The following is a 22193-nucleotide window of genomic DNA, read 5'->3' as shown; positions in this document are numbered from 1 at the left end:
AACCTGGTTCCTGCCCAGGATCACTCGGACAGGTGCCTCAAAAACCAGCCAAGAAGGTAAATTCGCCTTAGAGGGTAAGAGGGTAAAACGACACACTACGGTAGAAGGTTCTGCTTTTCTCCAAACAAAAACAAGAAACAAAGAAACAAACAGGAGTTCCCGTCGTGGCGCAGTGGTTAACAAATCCGACTAGGAACCATGAGGTTGCAGGTTCGGTCCCTGCCCTTGCTCGGTGGGTTAACGATCTGGCGTTGCCGTGAGCTGTGGTGTAGGTTGCAGACACGGCTCGGATCCCGCGTTGCTGTGGCTCTAGCGTAGGCCAGTGGCTACAGCTCCGAATGGGCTCCTAGCCTGGGAACCTCCATATGCCGCGGGAGCGGCCCAAAGAAATAGCAAAAAGACAAAAAAAAAAAAAAAAGAAAGAAACCACAAACACACCAACCCCAGCTCTTGAAATCAGGGAGGGAGAAGGGAAACGGCACCCCCACCCCAGTCGCACAGCCTCGGCATTCACTCTGCAAGACATCCACTCCGCAAGACCGCAGTGGTGAAATCAACACAAAATCAAGAGGATTCAAGCAACAGCAGGCCTATCTTTTCAAGTCCAGATGTTTCCTTTCCAAACTTTCATTCAAGATTCAGGGCATCTAAACATCAATGAAAACATTTTTTTTTTTTTTAATGCACATACCAAAAAAAAGCACATGTTGTTTTTAAAGACTGACGTGGGTTGTTGTTTTTATTTTTTTGGTGGCTGGGGAGGGGGAAGGGGGGAGGGGGGAACGCCCACAGCATGCAGAAGTTCCTGGGCCAAGAATTGAACTCTCACTGCAGCAGTGACCATGTCGGATCCTTAACCTGCTGAGTCACAAGGGAACTCAAAACCAACATCTTTATTTTTTTTTTTTAATTTTATAGTTGATTTACAATGTTCTGTTAATTTCTGCTGTACAGCAAAGTGACCCAGTTATACACACATATGCATTCTTCTTTTTTTTTTTTTGTCTTTTTAGGGCTGCACCCATGGCATATGGAGGTTCCCAGGCTAGGGGTCGAAGGACCAACATCTTTAATCACTGGGACATACTCAGCTTTCCAGAAGTTAGGGTTCTCTTATTTTATTTTTTTTGGCCACCCCACGGCATATGGAGTTCCTGCGCCAGGGATCAGATCCAAGCTGCAGATTCAACTTTCACCACAGCTGCAACCTACACCAGATCCTTAACCCACTTAACCTGATACCCGACCAGGGATCGAACCTGCATCCCAGAGCTCCAGCGATGCCACTGATCCCACTGTGCCACAGTGCCACAGGGGGAACTCCCAGGGTTTTCTCTTTTTAATACGCCTGCCTAGAGAAAACTAAATGAGAAAACTCAATATACACCACGATAAGAAAACCTATCATTTTTAAATTCCAAGTGGCATACACAGAACCAAGCTTCCTTTCAGCAAGCATCAGATTCCAAAGACTGTTGACAACGTAATTCCTGAGAATTACCTTCAAGCAACTCATGATTAGATCTACATGGTACCAAGCAAATAACTCCACAGAGAGGGGAGAAAATTCCCTACAGCTCTACTACCAGAAATAAATTACATGTTTTAGGCTACTGATCATCTTGACCCTTATTTTCCATTTTTTCAAGATGGTTTTCACGTTTCTGCAACAGGAAAAAGACGTATCGCTGTGCTTCCAAACCGACCAGCACATGTACAATTAGCACAAATATCCCTGTTTACAGATTTACACACAGAAGCAGAACTCACACACAGACAGAAGCAGAATTTCAGCAGCAGCAAAATTCCGTCAGCTCCAGCATGTCCAGGCCACAGGCCAAGAATCCCTTTACCTCCTGTGACAGTCAGGGAGGGCCTCCAGGCTCCTGGTGTCCCCCAGCCACCTCCCCGCCTTCCCCAAGCATTCTAATACCTGGAAGAGAACCGACCATCCTTCCCCCACCCCGCTCAGCCCCTGTCCCAAGCCTGGGAACCCCACACCAATGCCATCTTCCTCTGGGGACCAGCTCATGCCACACCCCCCTTCCTCGCCCTTTCTCCTTTGTCTCCTTCCTTCCATGCGTCTGTGTTCCAGCCCTTAGGGAGAAGAAGAGTCCGCTGTACAAGATCATAATTAATTAACCTGACAGAGGCAGCCCAGTTAATGAGGATTCAATGGGTAACCCTCCAGGGCAACCCTTTCTGCTTTAACCAAAGTGCCATTATTAAAGGACAATTCAGGAGTTCCCGTCGTGGCGCGGTAGAAATGAATCCAACTAGGAACCATGAGGTTGCGGGTTCGATCCCTGGCCTCGCTCGGTGGGTTGAGGATCTGGCATTGCCATGAGCTGTGGTGTGGGCCGTAGACGTGGCTCGGATCTGGCATGGCTGTGGCCGGCAGCTGTAGCTCCGATTAGACCCCAGCCTGGGAACTTCCATATGCCGCAAGTGCAGACCGAAAAAGCAAAAAGAAAAAAAGAAAGAAAGAAAGAAAAAGTGAAGAGGGGAAAAGAAGCTGACCTCTGAGCGTGCAGGTCTCATTTTAGGTAATATGTGTGCAGGCATAAGCTACATGTTAATGGGGTTCTTTCTACAGATTCAGTCTTGATTCCCTCTGCGTGGCTGTAAAGGGAGCATCACCCAGCCAGTCTCTGAGATCCAGGTCTGTTCCTTACAAGGAAAGCCTTTGATTTCTGCCTGGACCTCAAGTGTAAGAAGGGTCAAACTCTGAGAGCATCCAAGACATGCCTAATGGCCCAAACGCAACAGAGGCTTATTTCTTACTGGTGCCCCTGGGAGGGTAACCACACATTCAGGGACCCAGGGACCCGTGCTGGTGAGGCTGTGCCTTGGGCTGCCTTCACTCCAGACAACCAGAAGAGGGGACGCAGCCCAGGCCATAGATGGCCCGCATCACTTGTACTTGCAGGAGGCCAGGGAGAACTGCCACGGGGGCCCCCGCAGCTGTAAGGGAAGTTGGGAAATGGAGTCCAGCAGTGTGTCCAGAAGGTGAGAAGACTCAGATAACATCTCTACTAAGCCTACAGATCCAGCTCCATGCCCTGAAACATTTTCTACTGCCAGCGAACAAACCATGGAGTTGGCTGTCATGGGATATTTAACCTTCTTTGCCTCTTATTTTTACTTTCCAAACCTCTTTTTTTTTTTTTTTTTTTTTTTTTAAGGGCCACATGTGCAGTATATGCAAGTTTCCAGGCTAGGGGTCGAATCAGAGCTGCAGCTGCCGGCCTACACCACAGAAACAGCAACAGTGGATCCAAGCCGTGTCTGTGACCTTCACCACAGCTCACAGCAACGTCAGATCCTTAACCCACTGAGTGGGGTCAGGGATCGTACCTGCATCCTCATGGATACTAACTGGACTCTTTACTGCTAAGCCACAACGGGAACTCCCCCAAACCTCTTTTTTAAATCCTATTCTTCTGGGAGTTCCCTTCATGGCTCAGTGGTTAAGGAACCCGACTAGGATCCATGAGGATGCAGGTTCAATCCCTGGCCTCATTCAGTGGGTTAAGGATCCAGCGTTGCCATAAGCTATGGTGTACGTTGCAGATGCAGCTCGGATCTGGCCTTGCTGTGGCTCTGGCGTAAGCCAGCAGCTACAGCTCCAATTCGACCCTTAGCCTGGGAACCTCCATATGCTGCGGGTGTGGCCCTAAAATAGCACAAATAAAATAAAATAAAAAATAAATCCTATTCTTCTGAATATCACATTGACCTGAAAGAGCTACCTTTCAAAAATATTATAAAAAGAAAATCAGTATTATTCAAAAAAAGGTTTTTGCGGAGGAGTGGCTCAGTGGTAACGAACCCAACTAGGATCCATGAGGATGCAGGCCTCACTCATTGGGTTAAGGATCCGGCATTGCCGTGAGCTGTGGGGTAGGTTGCAGACTTGGCTCGGATCCCATATTGCTGTGGCTGTGGTGTAGGCCAGCGGCTACAGCTCTCATTCAACCCCTAGCCTGGGAACCTCCATATGCCGCGGGTGTGGCCCTAAAAAGACAAAAAAAAAGTTTTTGATGGAAAGGAGGAAAAGCAATCAGATCCAGTGGGCTGTAAGTAGCACAACTGAGGTACTAAGGGGGCATCAGATATGTACTTGAATTAAATGCTTTTCTACAAATTCAATATTAAACTGCCAAAATCACTAAGAAAATCTAGGAGACACACGTTAAAACGCTGCCATAAAAATCTGACTTGACGTCTTTCTATAGTAAACTGGTGGTTCAATCCACTAACATGACCTTTTATGGTTTCCTAAATTATTTGGGGGTGGAGGCGTGAAGGAGAAAAAAGAGAGCTTTATTGCTTTGCCAGGCAAAGGGGGTCACAGCGGGCTAATGCCTTCAAGACTGTGCCCCTAGTTTCCCAAATTCTTAAGGAAGCAGGATGAACTAAGGAAAGGGAGGAAGGGGGGGAGAGATGGAATTTAAATCCACAAGAGCAAGGTCTCCATCCAGCCTCATCTTATCCCTGTGTTAACATACTAGCGTGGGAATGTGGGACTGATTCTAGCTCGAGGGTCAAGAAGGATTAAGCATCAGAAAAGGTTGACGACAAAAGGCAAGACACAGGTAGGTGTGCAAGACTCCCCACCCCACCCCCCACCTGCCCCCCGCCACCTACCCCTCCAACCCCCACCCCCGAACTGGAAGGACCTGGAAGCACCGAGGCTGGAATGGGGCAGACATGACCCCTCCCACCTCACCGAGCAGAGCGGGGCTCCTCTACAGGGGCAAACCTCGTGTCAACTTTCAAATCTGCCAGGCACCAGAAGCTTAGTTTCAGCAGAAGAAAAAATTACCATCTGCCAGGGATGGGACCAGACCCAAAGAAACTACTGAAGCTACAGCCTTTAAGGAATCTCCAGGGAAGCAGCCTGGCCAGATCACTCACCCACAGTGCACCCAGCCTGCAGAGAGCACTGTGGCCGCCCAGGCTCACAGACCCGCAGGTGAAAGGACCACCCAATAGTCAAAGAGAACCTCCAACAGGGAAGACAGAAGCCAAGCCAAAGAAACTAAAGGCAGTGGAGCTCAGGAACAGAATCTAGGCAGAAAGACAACCCCTGCCGCCCTGCGCCCTGCACACATGGCATGTGGAAGTTCCTGGGCCAAGCACTGAATCTGTATCACAGCAGTGACAATGCTACATCCTTAACCTGCTGCTCCACCAGGGTACTCCAAAAGAAGACTTTAAGAAAAACAGCTTCATAAACCAGCTAAATAGCCCCAAAATATAAAAGAACCATGAAACAAGATCAGTATGACATCAAAAAGGAACCATCAAGAACAGTGAAAGGGAGTTCCTGTCATGGCTCAGTGGTAACAAATCCAACTAGCATCCATGAGGACGTGGGTTTGATCCCTGGCCTTGCTCAGTGGGTTAAGGATCCAGTGTTGCCATGAGCTATGGTGCAGGTTGCAGACCCGTCTTGAATCTGGCATTGCTGTGGCTGTGGTGTAGGCCAGCAGCTGCAGCTCCAATTAGACTCCTAGCCTGGGAACCTCCATATGCTGCAGGAGCGGCCCAAGAAATAGCAAAAAGACAAAAAAAAAAAAGAAAAAGAAAATGAAAGGTCTACCATCTTCCCAACAGGCAGGGTTTGAAACACCGCCTGCAAAGAAAGTGCATTGCAAAAATCATCTCCAGCCCAGCCTTCTATACCCAAAATCAATCTACTTACTGTGAAGAGAAAATCTTGACATTTTCAAACAGAGAAGGTCTCAAAAGTCTATGCCCTGTGTTGTCTATATATAGGAAAATATTTTTCGCACCTGGGAAAGATTTGGGGGCTGTATCTATGGTAAGTGCATAGAAAATGAGGCAAAGAAAGAAAACCTATCATTAACCTTGGTGACTCTAAAACATGTGCAGGAAAAATCAGAGTTTGTACCACCAGGCTCAGGAGTGACAGCACTGACACTCAAAACCACATCTCAACACTGCTAACCCAGTGCGTTCCAAAGGGCAATTTTTGTCCCCCAGGGGACATGTGGCAGCATCAGGAGATTTTAGTTTTTCAGTCTTTTTAGGACCACACCTGCAGCATGTGGAAGCTCCCAGGCTAGACGATGAATCAGAGCTGCAGCTGTCGGCCTGCGCCACAGCAACTCAGGATCTGAGCCACGTCTGTGACCTACACCACAGCTCATGGTAATGGACAGATCCCCAATCCACTGAGCAAGGCCAGGGATTGAACCCGAATCTTCATGGATACTAGTCGGGTTCGTTACCACCATGCCTTGACGGGAACTCCAGAAGACATGTTCTAATCCCCTCAACTACAGGGGCGGAGGAGTCTGTCCTGCATCTAGTGGGGAGACTCAGGGAAACTGCTCTCCACCCCACAGTGCACAGGGCAGCCCCCACCACAGAGAAGGACTTGGCCCCAAATATCAAACGGTGCTAAGGCTGAAAAAGCCTCTTCCAACCAAAATCTCGATGTAGTTACAAGGGGAGGGGAGCATAGCAGCCCAGGAGAGGGGCCTGCATCGCTGGTAGAAAGAAGGGAGGTACATGTGAACAACAGCCTGAATCCCAGGCTTTGAGAGTGGGAAGTCATGGCCGCCCTTGAAACGGAACAAACAAAAGTAGCAGCAAGACAGAATATAAGCAAATGCTGAAAGACCTCGGCTGAAGAGTCTCCACTGCTTCTCTAGGGAAAAGGAAATGACGGCGGGAGCTGCCCGTCTTCTAAGCAGCCTTGAAGAACTATTTGATTATTTAAACTGTGCAAGTGCCACTTGGATAACAATGAAAACTAAACTCCAAAAGATACACTAACATTTTGTCCCTCTCCCCCCACGAAGGAGAAACGACAAGGTTGCCGTTCCTTTTACTTTGTGCTTCAGAACATCCTGGCTTTTCACAGCAACCTGATTTGCTGGAACCTCTAACAAGGTCAGTCCAATTACTTTTTTTTTTTTTAATGCTATGTTATTCTCCTAAGACAGGTTCCCCCCAAGACAGGCCTTAACGTACACAGGGGTTCAACGCCACGGGCTTCTCCAGCCACAGCGCCATGCAAATATCTGCTCCCAAAAGGTAACAGGAAAACATTTCTTCCAAAATACACCCTCCCTGTGTTGGAACACCGGCAAGGTTTTGACCAAAAGAGCAACATGCAACCGGAGCTCTTTCAAAAGCCCTCCCGTGGGTGGAAGCCTCAGCTTGGCAGAGCCGCGGCCTGCAGCCCTTCTCCGCAAAGGATGGCCCCGCGCTGGGCCACCGTGTTGGCCGAGTAAAAAAAGTCTGCTCAGCCTTTGAATCCTTAAATTACCCTGTCCACTGTTTACACTGTGCGTGGCGTACAAGAAGAAAAGCCCCAGAGAGCCCACAAAGACATTCACGAATCCAAGTGTATTTGCATGCTCACCCAAAACAAGTGTGGCCGGAGGACAAGGCCAGAAGGCTGTCCCCGCAGAAAATCCGGCCCTTTCCAAGCTAGGAGCCCGGCATCTTTAGCCGAGCCACAGAAAGGTGAGTGAAGAAAGAATCCCAGCTCCCTAGGACAGGGTGAAAACAAACTCATTTGATGAGCCTTTCAGGCTCATTCTCTTCCGCATGCAGCTCTCAGGCAAACCCGTTTTCTTTCTTTCCTTCTGTTTTCAAAAGATCAGTGTTAGGACATGTTAAAGAGACACTCATAACTGAACCAGGAAGAGCAAATCCATCACGGTCCAGGAGTGGGATGCACAGCTTAAGTTGAGAGCTTTTCACACTGTAGACGCCTATGGATTTATGGATGTGAGTCATGCACAATTCATTTCCAGGAGAGGAAGAGCGCTCCACCAGGTGCACCTTCAAGCTCCGGCCGCAGAGAGTGTGTCTGATGGGACTTGAGGCTTTTTGCCCGACGTCCCGCCCCCACACCCAACGCACACCTACTGGAGGACCAGCGCCGAGAACCGCAGGGCTGGGCCAGGCGCCGGCTGGGACGGGGTAATAAAGATCTATTTGAATGCCAGTTGGCAAGGCAAGCCTACCCGCTGGCAAGGTGTTTCAGCACAGGCAAGAAAGCCCATTCTTTAAAAAAAAAAAAAAAAAAAAAAATACTCCTGATTTTTAAATACAAGTGAGTCTTCAGAATTACTTTCCGGTAATTTTCTGAACCATCAGAAAACTGCAGCTGGCCGTGAGGCGCCCAGAAGCTGCAGGGGCCACAGCAGTACCCACAGCAGCAGGGGAGCCCCGGCCCTCACCCGGGGACCCCTGGGAAAGCGGCAGGGTTCCTCAGGGCTGGGGATGTGGCGGCCCTGCGCTTCAGCATCTACTGGAGCAGAACCCAGAGAGGCTTCCGTCCATGGGTCCCCAGTCCACTGCTGAATTCAACAGACTCTCTTTTTCCAAACCTTTAGAGAGAATCCCAGCAAATACGAGGCGGCAAATACTAGGATATCAGGACGACGCGTCCTGAGCAGGGCTGCTGGGTCACCACTGACCGTGACTCAGCGCAGAGCCGCTTTTCTGACCACTACAGAAGGTGCCCACCCCAGCCCCCACCAATGGCCAGTCTGTGCCCTGAACCTTCACTGTCAGGAGCTGTAACAGGTGACAGAGGGCACTTGCCCCCTGGCTGTGCGCCCCCCTCCCCAGTCCCCTGATGCCCATCCACCCGGCCTCCAGCACTCCAGCTGGGAAGGACATTTAAGGACTTAGCCTCACAGCATCCAGCAAAACACTGGCTCATCTGAAGGCCCAGGAGAGGGTGCATCAGGCGGGGACACCCCGAGCCCCAGTGCCCTCCCTCCAAGGATGGGTCTGTTCCCCAGAGGCAACCTGAAAACCAATGTGTTCCCAAGGGAGCCGGCCCCAATTACAGTGTCTCTGGAGCTCCCAGCTAAAGCTCTGGCATTCTTGGAGGGAAGCTGGGGGGCTGGGGGGAGGGGGGTCCTAAGAACTAGTGAAAAGGAGGGGCTTGGGCTTCATTCCTTCCCGCTAACAAACATTCCTGAGCCCGCAGGGGGCCTGTGACACTCAGCTGGCCAACCAAAAGCTTCCTAAAGAATCCCTGACAGACAGTCTCTGGGGGAATTCTAGCCCCTCCAAGGACCTTTTAGCAATCAGGCCCTCCCTGCCCCCACCAAAGTCTGCCACTTGCCGAGCAGGTGGGGGAAGGAAGATGTACCCTCAGCAGGACCCTGTAACAACATGGTACCAGCTCACACAGCTCCTGAGAGGCCCTGCATCGAAGGGCAGTCAAGGGGGAGGGAGTGGGATGGACATGGAGTTTGGGCTTAGTAGATGCAAACTTTTGCATTTGGAGTGGATCAGCAATGAGATCCCGCTGTGCAGCACAGGGAAGTCTATCTAGATCTAGTCACTTGTGATGGAGCAGGATGGAGGATAAGGGGAGAAAAAGAAGGTATATATGTATGTGCGACGGGTCGCTTCACTGTACAGTAGAAAACTGACCGAGCACTGTAAACCAACTATAATGGAAAAAAGAAAAATCATTTAAAAAAAAAAAAAAAAACCACCGTCCCCGACATACTAACAAGTCAAAGTCCTTGCCATTTCTTAGGGAATTGTTTCTGCGCCTTCTACGGCAGCAGCCTGGAAAACAGCAGGGCTTTGTGTATTTTCTAGCCCTAGGAAAACGTCACGCTACCAGTCTGTGTAAATGGAATGAGTGCCTACGAATCCCATTGTCACCTTTAGTGGGACTTCACACGTGCCCTTCAAATTCCAAGAAGGCCTGCGGTGGAGCCCAGGGAACGGTATCTAATCACGCATGAGGGAGCATGAGGGCGCAGGATGGCAAGAAAAAGAACGCACATGTACAACCGGGTCACTTCGCTGGGGAGCAGAAAGTGACACAACACTGTAAATCACTCATAATAAAATTTCTTTAAAAATAAAAACACACACACACACAAACACACAAGCCCCCACCAAAGCCCAAGAATGCCACTCAGAGAAAGTCAGCATCCCTTTCCGTTCAAGCCAGACGCAGGGAAAAGGCCGTCCTTTGGTCCTGACCCAGCAGCCCTGCTGAATGCCCATAAAACACGGCACTAGGGAGTTCCTGCTTCCATTTCCTTTTTTCCAGCGACAAAAATGCAGATGAAGCAAGTATTTGTTTGAGGTTCACTATGTAAATAAAGCCTATTATCAGGGCCAGCGCTTAGGAAGAAAACAGCCCTCCACGCCAACGCTGGCCACACCAGGGGCCTCGCTGGCCACCCTACAGGCCAGGAACTCCAAAGGAAGAACTAAGCAGGCGGTTTCAAAGCTTAGAGCCTCTCAAAGCAAAAGCAACAGAGCGGTAATCTAGCAAGGGTGATTCTGTGCCCAGGTGACATCTGGCAGTGTCTGTAGACTTTGGTTGTCACACCTGGGAGGGGAGGGTGCCAGTAGGTAAAGGCCAGGGGTCCTGCTCAACACTCCGCAATGCACAAGACACCCCGAGAGTAGAGAATGATCCAGCTCAGAATATAGGCACTGCCAAGGTTGACAGGTGCTCATCTACTGCGAGGGACCAAGTCACTGCATGTGGCACCTAAGTGATGCTAGACCAAAGCGGGTGGCTCTGACGGAAGGGAAGGCAGGCACGTTAAGGGTCAGGTCAACACCTGGTCCTCAGGGCCCTTCTCAGGACTTGCCGGGTTTGGGACCCAGGGCACACCCCTGCACCTTCCCCCTTTGATGTCTCAGCTGTTCTGTTTCCTTCTTTTTTTACATGATTGCTATTTTTTCCATTTTAACTGGTTTACAGTGTTCTGTCCATTTCTACAGTACAGCCCAGGGACCCAGGCACACACACATATATACATTCTTTTTCTCACAGGATCGTCCATCCTGCTCCATCATAAGGGACTGGACACAGTTCCCGGTGCTACACAGCAGGATCTCACTGCGCACCCACTCCAAAGGCAACAGTTTGCATCTATGAACCCCCGATTCCCACTCCCTCCCTGTCGGCAACCACAAGTCTGTTCTCCAAGTCCCTGAGTTTCTCTGAGCCATTTTATCTGTAACCTGGGTAGCAGATTCCACCAGGAGATGAGGGACTGACCCAGCCTTGTTCTTGTCATCACTATCAAGCTTTTTTTTTTTTTTTTGGTTTTGCCATTTCTAGGGCCGCTCCTGTGGCATATGGAGGTTCCCAGGCTAGGGGTCGAATCGGAGCTGTAGCCACAGGCCTACACCAGAGCCACTGCAACGCGGGATCTGAGTCGCGTCTGCGACCTACACCACAGCTCACGGCAATGCCAGATGTTAACGCACTGAGCAAGGGCAGGGACCGAACCCACAACCTCAAGGTTCCTAGTCGGATTCATTAACCACTGCGCCACGACGGGAACTCCCCCCCCCCTTTTTTTTTTTTTTTTTTTTACTATGAGGCTTTTAAACATGCCACTGACCACTGGAAAAAGACTGTGTCCTCTTACACAAAAATCAAGTTTCTTCCAAGTCAGAGTCACTTAGAAATGAATGGTCTAACATCCCGGGGATCTAATGTATAATAAGGTTTTTTAAATGCAAAAAAAAAAAAAAAAAAACTATTAGAATAACTATTACTTAGTGAGCCCTCAAGATTTTTCTTCTTGCCCAGCATGTGGAAGTTCCCAGGCCAGGGATCAATCCCACACCACAGTAGTAATCAGAGCCACAGCAGCAATAACACCAGATCCTTAACCCACGGAGCCACCTGGGAACTCCAATGAGCTCTAAAGACTGGATTAATATAAATCGTGGTGGTGGGAAGGTCCCCGTCATGGCTCAGGGGTCACGAAGCCAACTAGTATCTGTGAGGACTTGGGTTCAATCCGTGGTCTTGCTCAGTGGATTAAGGATCCAGCGTTGCCATGAGCTGTGGTATAGCTCATAGATGTGGCCGGGATCCCATGTTGCTGTGACTGTGGTGCAGGCCTGCAGCTGCAGCTCCAGTTGAACCCCTAGCCTGGAAATTTCCATAATCCACAGGTACGGCCTTAAAAAGCAAAATAAATAAAAAATCAATCAATCAATCAATGCTGGTGGTGAAACAATTGTCCTGTCTCCATTACAACAATTACCTTTTTTTTTTTTTTTTTTTTTTTTGGCTGCACTTGCAGCATGCAGAAGTTCCCAGGCCATGGATGGAAACTGAGCCACAGCAGAGACAATGCTGGATCCTTAACTGCCAGCCCACAAGGGAACTCCACAATTTCCATTCTTGAAGTGGTGATAATGGATTCGCTTTCCTTTATCCTTTTCTAATAATACGACAGTTAATTGCCAGCTGTTGGACTGCAAGGAAGTGTCAGTGATGACTTAATCCAGGAGAAAAGACACGTATGTGAAATACTGCCAACACAAGTGTGGTTAAGAAATACACGTCTGCATGTGCGAGCACACGTGTGCACCTATATCTTAGAGTGTGTGGAAATCTAGCAGACATCCCAAACGGTCCTGAAGCCTCCATCCCAACCAACCACAAATCTCAGGAATTCCCTGCTGGCCTAGTGGTTAGGATTTGGCACTTTCACCACTGCCCCCGGGGTTCAATCCCTGACCTGGGAACTGAGATTCCCTCATCAAGCTGCTGCATGACACAGCCAAAAAAAAAAGAAAGAAAGAAATCACAAACCTCCAGGCACACCGAAGCACCAATAAAAACCAAGCAGCAGTTTAAGGCAAGGACGCATAAGCAACCCAGATAAGAATCACAAGCATTTTTATGTCCGCAAGATCCTGAAACACGACCTGGAAAGGCAGAACCTGTACATTGCTACCAGGCTGGCCACAAAAACGTTCCCGGAAAACCCTAGCAACTGCCAGGAGAACCAACCAAGAGGCCAGATCAGCAGCAAACTGCCTCTTGTGCCCTGAAGAGGCCCTGGTGTGCGTGCCCAGGTTTTACTGCCCACCTCCTTCAGTTTCCAGAAAAGCGTCCTCTTGGACAGGGAGCAGAGAAGCTATGAGAATACAGGCGTTTTTTCAGAACTTGGGGGTACACAGAAAGGAGGGGGTCCTGCTGGGTCCCTTTCTCCAGCTTCCAGGAAAAAGACAAGTGAATTTCAATGTTCAAGGTCTCTTCCAGCTTTCTTATACTGTGTGTAAGCCCAAAAAAGCAAGATTTCCCCCTAAACAAAGTGTTGCAACTTACCCTGTCTGCTATAAAGACATGCTGAAACCTGTGTATCCTTTTCTTTTTTGTGTTTTTGTCTTTTTAGGGCCACACTTTCAGCATATGGAGGTTCCTAGCTAGGACTCTAATCGAAGCCACAGCTGCCGGCGCCACAGCAACAGCAACTCCAGATCCGAGCGGTGTCTGCAACCTAAGCCACAGCTCACGGCAACATCAGATCCTGAACCCACTGAACAAGGCCAGGGATCGAACCCGCAACCTCATGGTTCCGGGTGGGATTTGTTTCCGCTGTGCCACAATGGGAACTCCTGTGTATCCTTTTTTAAAAGAAATACATAAGGGCTAAAGGTCTGGGTAATTTACCTGATATCTTTTTTTTTTTTTTTTTTTTTTTGTTCTTTTTGCCATTTCTTGGGCCTCTCCCGCGGCATATGGGAGGTTCCCAGGCTAGGGGTCTAATCAGAGCTGTAGCCACCAGCCTACGCCAGAGCCAAAGCAACGCGGGATCCGAGCCGCGTCTGTGACCTACACCACAGCTCACAGCAACGCCGGATTGTTAACCCACTGAGCAAGGGCAGGGATCAAACCCGCAACCTCATGGTTCCTAGTCAGATTCGTTAACCACTGCGCCACGACGGGATCTCCCTAACTGATATCTTTTTAACATTTACCATCCGAAATGCCCTCTAAAACATGTATGAGAAAGACACTAGGAGTTCCCCGGTGGTGCAGCGGGTTAAGGATCAGGCATTGTCATCACTGTGACTGGGGGTGCAGTTGCGGGCAGGGGTCGGATCTCTAGCCTGAGAACTTCAGCATGATGCTGACGCGCAAGAAAAGATTAAGAAATAGAGTTCTTACTGTGGCGCAGTGGGTTAAGGATCTGGCGTTGTCTCTGCAGACCCTGGCGCTGCTTCTGCAGATTCGATTCCTGGCTCAGAAACTTCCATGTGTCTCGGGTTAAAAAAAAGAAAGAATAGAAAGAAAAAGAAAAAAAAAAAAAAGGCACAGGCTAACTAAAATGTCTTAATATACGTACACGCAGGAAATGCCCTTCCCGCACAAGGAAAGGCTGCCTTTCTATGGCTGCCTCCCCCCCCTTTTCAAAGACTCCAATTCATTAATGAGTTGCACGTTAGTGAAATTTATAACAGTGCCGGCCTCTTCCCCCAGTTCAACATAAACTCAGTGCACATCTAAGCAGGCCTCCTCTCAAAGTCTCTAGTTTTATAAACACAAAAATGAGAGAAAGAAAAGAATAGAGAAGTTTGGTGTCTCGTGTGCTATCTACACCACGAAGCCACACCACCTCCCAAATTCAATCCAGGTGGGCCAGGTTGAGAGTCCCTTTATTTCTTCCAGCTGTGGGGAAGGAGGAACGCAGAGAAAACCACTAAGCCACCTTCAAACGCTTCGGAGGGCCAAGAATTTTTGCATTTTAAAGGGAACTTTGTCCCCAGGAATGGCCCGGCCCACACCTCCCCAGACAAACTGACCAATAGACAGTTTTAACTAGAAGCAAAAAAAAACTTTTGTTGTCTGTGTGTTTTTATAAGTTTATCCAAGTTCGGCTGGTAAATTTTAAGATGAGTTTTCTGTTTTTAGGCAAGAACATTCAAAGTTCTAAAGTAACTGCCTACACACACTCACACTCACACAGCAACCACATTCCTGATGAGACCTATTAGGGCTCTATTATTGGACCTCAAATCCCCCTTTTATAAAGCGACGCTGAAAAGTTTCAGTGTGTCTTAGCGGATATCCAGAGCGCCGGGGACCTAGGGCTGGAAGCCGAGAGTCAGTAAATATTGATGGGCTTTGGGACTCGAGAAGCTAGACTCACGGCAGCTGCTAGTCAGGGCTTCCTCACGATAAGGTGGGGGTGGGGGGTGGCAGGTCCAAGGGGTGCAGAAACAAGGGCCTCCGGAGGCCAACAAGTGGGGACGGCTCAGTCCACCCCCGGCACGTGAGGCTGTTCCTCCCTGACCTCTGAGCAGGCTCGTAGGTGGAGGCTGCCGCAGGCGAGACCGGGAGTGACAGGGGACCTTGTCAGGCCCCTTCTCGGAGGGGGAGGGGAAGGGGACCCGGAACAGGAGCCATTTAAACTCTGCGCGGCGCTCGGAGCCAACTGGACTGAGAAACAACGCAGAGCGACCGAGGTGGCGCCCGGACCACACACCTATGGGTGTCCCAGTGCCCACCTCCTCGCAGGTGACCCAGGCAGACGCGCGTCCCGGGCTCGTGGACGCGCTCCGGGCGTCCCCTCCAGCGCTCCTACCGCCGAGGAGTCCCCCACCCCCAGGCCACGTCCGGGCTGTCACCCTGAGGGTCCCGCGCCCGCCTTACCTTGGTGATGACCAACGGCTCTCCATGCTCGCGGCCGCCCTTCAGGGTGAAGCCCCAAGGGGCGCCGCCGCTCAGCTGCACCTCCACCAGGCGCCAGCCGTCGGCCGCCCGCGCCTCGGCCTCCGCCAGGCGCTCGGGCTGCGCGCGGGGCTCGGCGCCCTCCATGGCGCGGGGCGCGGGGCACGGAGGCGGCGCGGCCGCTCAGGCCCCCGGAGCCGTCCGACCCGCGCCCATGCACTCCGGGAAACCCGGGCCGGCCGAGGGCGAGGGAGGCTCCCGGCGCCTCCGCCGCCGGCCACTGGCAAACTTGCGCTGCAACTTGGGAGGAAAGTGCCGGCCGCGAGAAGGGAGGGAGCCGGGAGGACGCGCCGCTCTGCGCGCCGGGGAGGGCGGGCCCCGGAGGGGGCGGGCCTGTGGGGAGGGGGCGGGGAGCGGCGGCGGGGCCCGGCGCGCGCTCGGGGGCCCGCGCCGCTCGGGGGGCAGGGGGCGGGGCGCGCGCTCGGGCGCCCGCGAGTTGCCCGGAGGCGGGGGGGGGGAGGGCGCGCGCTCCGGGGCCGGCGCGGCGGCCGGGGGCGGGAGGGGGCGGGAAGAGGCGCCAGGGCCGGGGGCGCGCGCCCGGGGCTCCCCCGGTTGCTGGAAGGCTGGGGGCGCGCACGGGAGCTCGCGCCGCGCGCCGGGAGTAGGGTCTGGAGCTCGCGCTGGGCACTCGCGCCGGCCGAAGGTTGTCGGGGGGCCGGCGTCGCGCGCTCGGGTGAGGGGCGCGACCCGCTGCCGCACAAGGCGGCCAGAGGCCGCGGTTCGAGGTCCGACCCTTCCTCCAGCTCGGGCGCTGGGCGGCCTTTGGACCCTCGGGGCACGTCCGCCCCGTGCCCGGGAGACCGAAGCGCAGCAGGTGAGGCGGCGGAACCGCCCACGCGGGACGGGCCGGGCCGAGGCGGAGCGGGCTGCGGCCGGAGCCCCCGGCGCCCTCCATCTTGGAGCGCGCGGCCGCCCGGCGCCCCCGCCTTTGTTCTCGCGGACCGCGGGCGGCAGGCAGCCGCGCAGGTGAGGCCGGAAGCGCCGCGGGAGTGCCCGCCGTGGTCCCGCGCCCGCCCGACTGCCGCCAGCCTGTCCCCGCGCCGACCGACTGGGCTCCCAGCGCCCCGCATCGGGACGGCCCGTCCCGGGAGCCCTCTGCGCGCCCTCGCTGTCCTGCGGTGCAGCGCAAGAGACGGGAAGGGGCGCCCCGCAGCCTGGCCAGAGCGCTGGCCGGCGGGAGGGTGCTCGTAAGTCCGGGCAGGAGGAGAACAGCACTTGACCTGTTCCCATAAGGACGGCCCATCCTCCCGCAAAACCTCTTATACAGCGCCCAGCCCGGATAAGGAATGGCCTCTGCTGGCTCTTCTATAGCCACAGCTCCGGAAAGTCTGCGTTCAAACCCTGCTCTCACTTTGGTAGCATCGTACCTCGAGGACTTAATGAAATAAATAATATATATGTTACATATATATACATGTAAGTAGTAACAGTTACGTAGCTGGATGCTGGTGAACATCTGATTTCACAAGGAAGCTTCCATCCAGGTGCTGACGCTGGAAGGAGGTGGCAAGGGCAAAGCCCGGAGAGCCAAGAACACAGTCAGAGGTCCCTGGGCTCGGCCACTGTAGAGCCAAGACAAAGACTCAGTGGCATTCCCACTTTCTTGATCGCTCAAGTGAGGGATCTGCATTCCGCAGCTGATCTTTTGCATCTTATGCAGACATATGAAATAAGAACTCAAGGTCCCCTGGGCACCAGTCATGCTCCATAAACAACTCCAAGCTGCAGTGTCCAGAATGCCTCTAGTTAGAGGAATGAGGTGATTTTTTTCTTTGTAAACAGGGAGTTAAGGATGGTGCCTATAAGAATCACTATCAAGGAGTTCCTGATGCGGCGCACCAGAAGTGAACCTGACTAGGAACCAAGAGGTTTCAGGTTCCATACTTGGCCTCCCTTAGTGGGTTAAAGATCCGGTGTTTCGGTGAACTGTGGTATAGGTCACAGACGAGGCTTGGATCCGGAGTTGCTCTGGCTGTGGTGTAGGCGGGCAGCTGTAGCTCAGATTCGACCCCTAGCCTGGAAACCTCCATGTGCCCGATTCAGCCCAAAAAAGCAAAAAAAAAAAAAAAAAAGAATCACTATCAAGTGTGCCTTTTCTGTGGTGGTCACACAAACCTGGGCAGTTTGTTTAAATTGCTCAGAACTAAATACACACAACACAGAGGTGCATGTATAAGCTTAGTGGATTGTATCAACGTTAATATCCTTGTTGTGATACAGTGTCCTTAGATGTTAACCATTAGGAGAGGTAGGATGCAGGAAACAAAGGAAATCTCATTTCTTTTTCTTTTTTTTTCTTTCTTTTTTTTTTTTTTTTTTTTTTTTTGCTTTTTAGGACTCTACCTGTGGCATATGGAAGTTCCCAGGCTAAGGGTGGAATCAAAGCTGCAACTGCTGGCCTACACCACAGCCACAGCAACTTGGGATCCAAGAGTCTTCTGTGACCTACACCACAGCTCACGGCAACGCCGGATCGTTAACCCATTGAGCAAGGGCAGGGACCGAACCCGCAACCTCATGGTTCCTAGTCGGATTCGCTAACCTCTGCGCCACGACGGGAACTCCGGAACTCTTATTTCCTACAAACACATGTGAATCTAAAATTATCTCCGGAGTTCCCATCGTGCCTCAGTGGTTAACGAATCCGAGTAGGAACCATGAGGTTGCGGGTTTGATCCCTGGCCTTGCTCAGTGGGTTAAGGATCTGGCGTTTCCATGAACTGTGGTGTAGGTCGCAGACGTGGCTCAGATCCTGTGTTGCTGTGGCTCTGGCGTAGGCTGGTGGCTACAGCTCCAACTGGACCCCCAGCCTGGGAACCTCTACATGTCACAGGAGCAGCCCAAGCAATGGCAAAAAGACCAAAAAATAAAATAAAAATTAAAATAAATAAATAATAAATAAAATAATCTACAAATAAAAAGTTCAACTTAAAAAGTGGAAGGAGGGAGATCCTGCTGTGGTGCAAAGGGTTAAGGATCCAGTATTTCCCTACGGCTCAGGTCGAAGCTGCAGCTGGGATCTGATTCTCTGGCCCAGGGGACTTCCATATGCCACTGGTGCAGCAAAAATAAAAAACTGGGAGTTCCCGTCGTGGCACAGTGGTTAACGAATCCGACTAGGAGCCATGAGGTTGCGGTTCGATCCCTGCCCTTGCTCAGTGGGTTAACGACGTTGCCATGAGCTGTGGTGTAGGTTGCAGACGCGGCTCGGATCCCGCGTTGCTGTGGCTCTTGCATAGGCTGGTGGCTACGGCTCCGACTGGACCCCTAGCCTGGGAACCTCCATATGCTGCTGGAGTGGCCCAAGAGATAGCAAAATAAATAAATAAATAAATAAATAAAAATAAAAAACTGAATAAAAGGTAGAAATAGAGTTCCCACTGTGGTGGATTGGGTTAAGAATCGTACTGCAACAGCTCTGGTCACTGCAGAGGCCACTGGTCTTGTCCTCATCCCCACACAGTAGGTTGAAGGATCCAGCGTAGAGGCGTAGCTAGCAAGTGCAGCTCAGATTCAATCCCTAGTCTGGGAACTTCCATATGCTACAGATGTGGTTCAGCGGTAACAACTCCACTAGTATCTGTGAGGACTCAGGTTCCATCCCTAGCCTTGCTTAGTGGGTTAACAGTCTGGCGTGGCTGGGGCTGTGGCTGTAGCCTGCAGCTGCAGCTCCAATTTGACCCCTAGCCTGGGAACTTCCATATGCCATGGTGTGGCCCTAAAAAGACAAACAAAGGTGGCGGGGGAGGGGGGGGAATGGATATAATCAACCAAAATACAAAGGACCATGTAAATGTACCTGGAATGTTTGGAAGTGCCCTGTCCCCAAAATAGTGCTGCCTCCCCCACAAAACTGGTATTGACTTAAATCTCAGCTCTTAGCTGGTGCTGAAATTCAGAGCCCTGGATTCAGGAAAGAGTGAAGTCATTGTCTCCATCAATCACCGCCAAAGTCACCTTTAACCTTTTACATGCATTGTATCATTGTCAGATCACCCATCTGCCTCTTGGAAGGGTTATATGGTCATTCTTTGAACTTTGGTGTAAATTTGCCTTCGTCCTCACCAAACATCATTTTGCTGAGTTGTTTTTTGTTGTTGTTGTTGTTGTTTTTAATCTTCACATTAGGCATCCTTTTTATTTTTATTTTATTTATTTATTTATTTATTGTCTTTTTGCTATTTCTTTGGGCCGCTGCTGCAGCATATGGAGGTTCCCAGGCTAGGGGTCGAATCAGAGCTGTAGCCACTGGCCTACGCCAGAGCCACAGCAACGCGGGATCCGAGCCGCGTCTGCAACCTACACCACAGCTCATGGCAACGCTGGATCGTTAACCCACTGAGCAAGGGCAGGGACCGAACCCGCAACCTCATGGTTCCTAGTCAGATTCGTTAACCACTGTGCCAAGACGGGAACTCCCAGGCATCCTTTTTAACTTAGCATCATTTGATTATGAAGCCGTATTGACATTAACAGACATGCTGAAAGGGACTGGACCAAGACTTGAGTGGCCTGCTGGGAGATAGATGCCCTCCACCCAGCCCCTCGGATTCCTTCCGTCAACATTCTTTTTCTTTCTTTCTTTTTTAGGGCCACAGGTGCTGCATAAGCAAGTTCCCAGGGTAGGGGTGGAATGGGAGCTGCAGCTGCCAGCCTATACCACAGCTCAGCTCACAGTAGCACCGGATCCTTAACCCACTGAGTGAGGCTAGGAATCGAACCCCCATCCTCATGGATACTAGTCGGTTCATCTCCGCTGAGCCACCACGGGAACTCCGGGTCAGCATCCTTGGGATTATACGGTTGAGCACAGCTGCCATGGTCCCATCACACCTAGACCTCTGTATCAGGACATTTCACAAATGAATGGCCTCGTGCAAATATCAGTGTCTTGTGACTGCAAGGCATAGCCCCAGTTTCTCAGCCTTGCACCCCTTTGGAAGTACTTAATGTGACACTGAAGCAGTGTGGACTTACGAGGGGTGACAGTGCTTTCCTTTCTAAGAACTCACAAGCCAGTCACAATTTCAGAGAGTGTGTTTGTCAGAATCTAGCTTTTGTACTTTCAGAAACCCCCAGGCACATTTGCTCTGTGTAGATTCTAGCTTCTTGGACATGTATCTTCATTGCTCAAAAGACACAAGGGTGGAGTTCCCATCATGGCTCAGCAGTAACTAATCTGACTAGCATCCATGAGGACATGGGTTCAATCCCTAGCCTTGCTCAGTGGGTTAAGGATCTGGTGTTGCCATGGGCTGTGGTGTAGGTTTGCAGACGCAGCTCAGATCTGGCGTTGCTGCGGCTGGGGTGTAGGCTGGCAGCTGCAGCTCCGATTCCACCCCTAGCCTGGGAACTTCCATATGCCACGCGTGTGCTCCTAAAAAGACACAAGGGTGATCTGGATCTGTGGATCTGGATCTGTGGAGCATCACCAGTGAAGCACACCTAGGCATTCAGTAGCCTCAGGTGTGTGTGCCACTTTTTCAAATCTGAGGCTTATTTGGTTTGATAGAAAGGAGATGGGTGAAATGAAATCACATTATCAACAGGGAGTAAATGGACCAAAAGCAAATGGAACCAACTTTCAGAGATTTGGTCAAAAAATGAATCCTCTCTACTTAGCTGCAGCTACTATTGTAAACGTTTTTTACATTTTCAAATACAGCTTTAGGGAGTTCCCACTGTGGCCCAGTGGTTAAGGAGCCCAATTAGCATCCATGAGGATGTAGGTCTGATTCCTGACCTCGTTCAGGGGGTTAAGGATCTGGCGTTACCTTGAGCTGTGGTATAGGTCACAGATGCGGCTGGGATCCTGCTTTACTGTGGCTGAGGTGTGGGCCGGCAGCGGCAGCTCCGATTGGGCCCCTAACCTGGGAACCTCCATATGTCTTGGGTGCGGCCCTAAAAAAACAAAAAGAGTAAATAAATACAGTACAGCTTTAGACAGCTATTGGCTGTTTTTCAGTTGTTGTTGTGGTGGTTTTAATAAATTAGCCAGCGGCTACAGCTCCGATTAGATTAGACCCCTAGCCTGGGAACCTCCACATGCTGCGGGTGGCGGCCCTACAGCCTATTTTTTATTTTTTTAAACAAAAAATAAATAAATACATAAATTAGCCAATGAGCATCTATTACTTGCCCAGCACCAGGGAGGTCTTGTGAAGGATGCAAGAAATATGAAACATTGACTCTGGCTGTGAAGGAAAAAAATCATGAAGCTTCCTGAAACAATTAGAGCACAATTAAATGCAAATGGCTTTTAACTGCAAACGGTTCAGCAGGAGAGAGAGCAGCACAGAGAAAAGAAAAAAGGGGGGGGGATTAACTGAACGGGTCGGTGAAATGTTTCAAAAGCTTTCATCTTTGCTCCTGGAAATTTCAGGCGGACACAGAAAGAGAACTCTTTTGTTTCACCCCTGCCCCGTATTTTTCTCTGAAGTAGTTCAAAGCACATCCAGGCTGGAATGACTGAGCTAGTGTCTTCCTGGCTCAGAGGAAGTGGGGGCGGCCGTTCATCAGGTGGGGACCCCAGGAGCAGAGGAATGTTCTTTCTGGGGAAGTTGAAAGCCTCAGGACTGAGAGGCAGAGTCTCATGAATGAGCACAGAGGTTCTCCACTCAGCACTCCAGGGTGCGTGCGGATTCTGGGGGTCGGGGGCTGTCAGAAC

General features: G+C 51.0%; 2 protein-coding genes across 2 annotated transcripts in view; both read right to left on the bottom strand.

Moving 5' to 3' along the window:
- Window positions 1–15819, bottom strand: part of SHROOM2 (shroom family member 2) — a 154190-nt gene extending 138371 nt beyond the window's left edge. The window contains exon 1 of the mRNA XM_021079647.1: window positions 15449–15819. Coding sequence (XP_020935306.1) covers window positions 15449–15613 — 165 coding nt within the window. The 5' untranslated portion in view covers window positions 15614–15819. The remainder of the gene's footprint in view (window positions 1–15448) is intronic.
- LOC110257838 (proline-rich protein 2-like) lies at window positions 15650–16756 on the bottom strand. Its single transcript, XM_021080604.1, has one exon. It carries the CDS (start codon window positions 16754–16756, stop codon window positions 15650–15652), a length of 1107 nt encoding a protein of 368 aa, XP_020936263.1.

Source organism: Sus scrofa, chromosome X, assembly GCF_000003025.6.
Source record: "Sus scrofa isolate TJ Tabasco breed Duroc chromosome X, Sscrofa11.1, whole genome shotgun sequence".
NCBI classification, from domain to species: domain Eukaryota; kingdom Metazoa; phylum Chordata; class Mammalia; order Artiodactyla; family Suidae; genus Sus; species Sus scrofa.
The sequence above is the reverse complement of the archived record's forward strand: the minus strand, read 5'-3'. Positions and strand labels throughout refer to the sequence as shown.

Excerpts from the sequence above, each read along its gene's own strand:
- LOC110257838 (XM_021080604.1), bottom strand. The coding sequence starts at position 16,756 with ATGGGAACAGGTCAAGTGCTGTTCTCCTCCTGCCCGGACTTACGAGCA.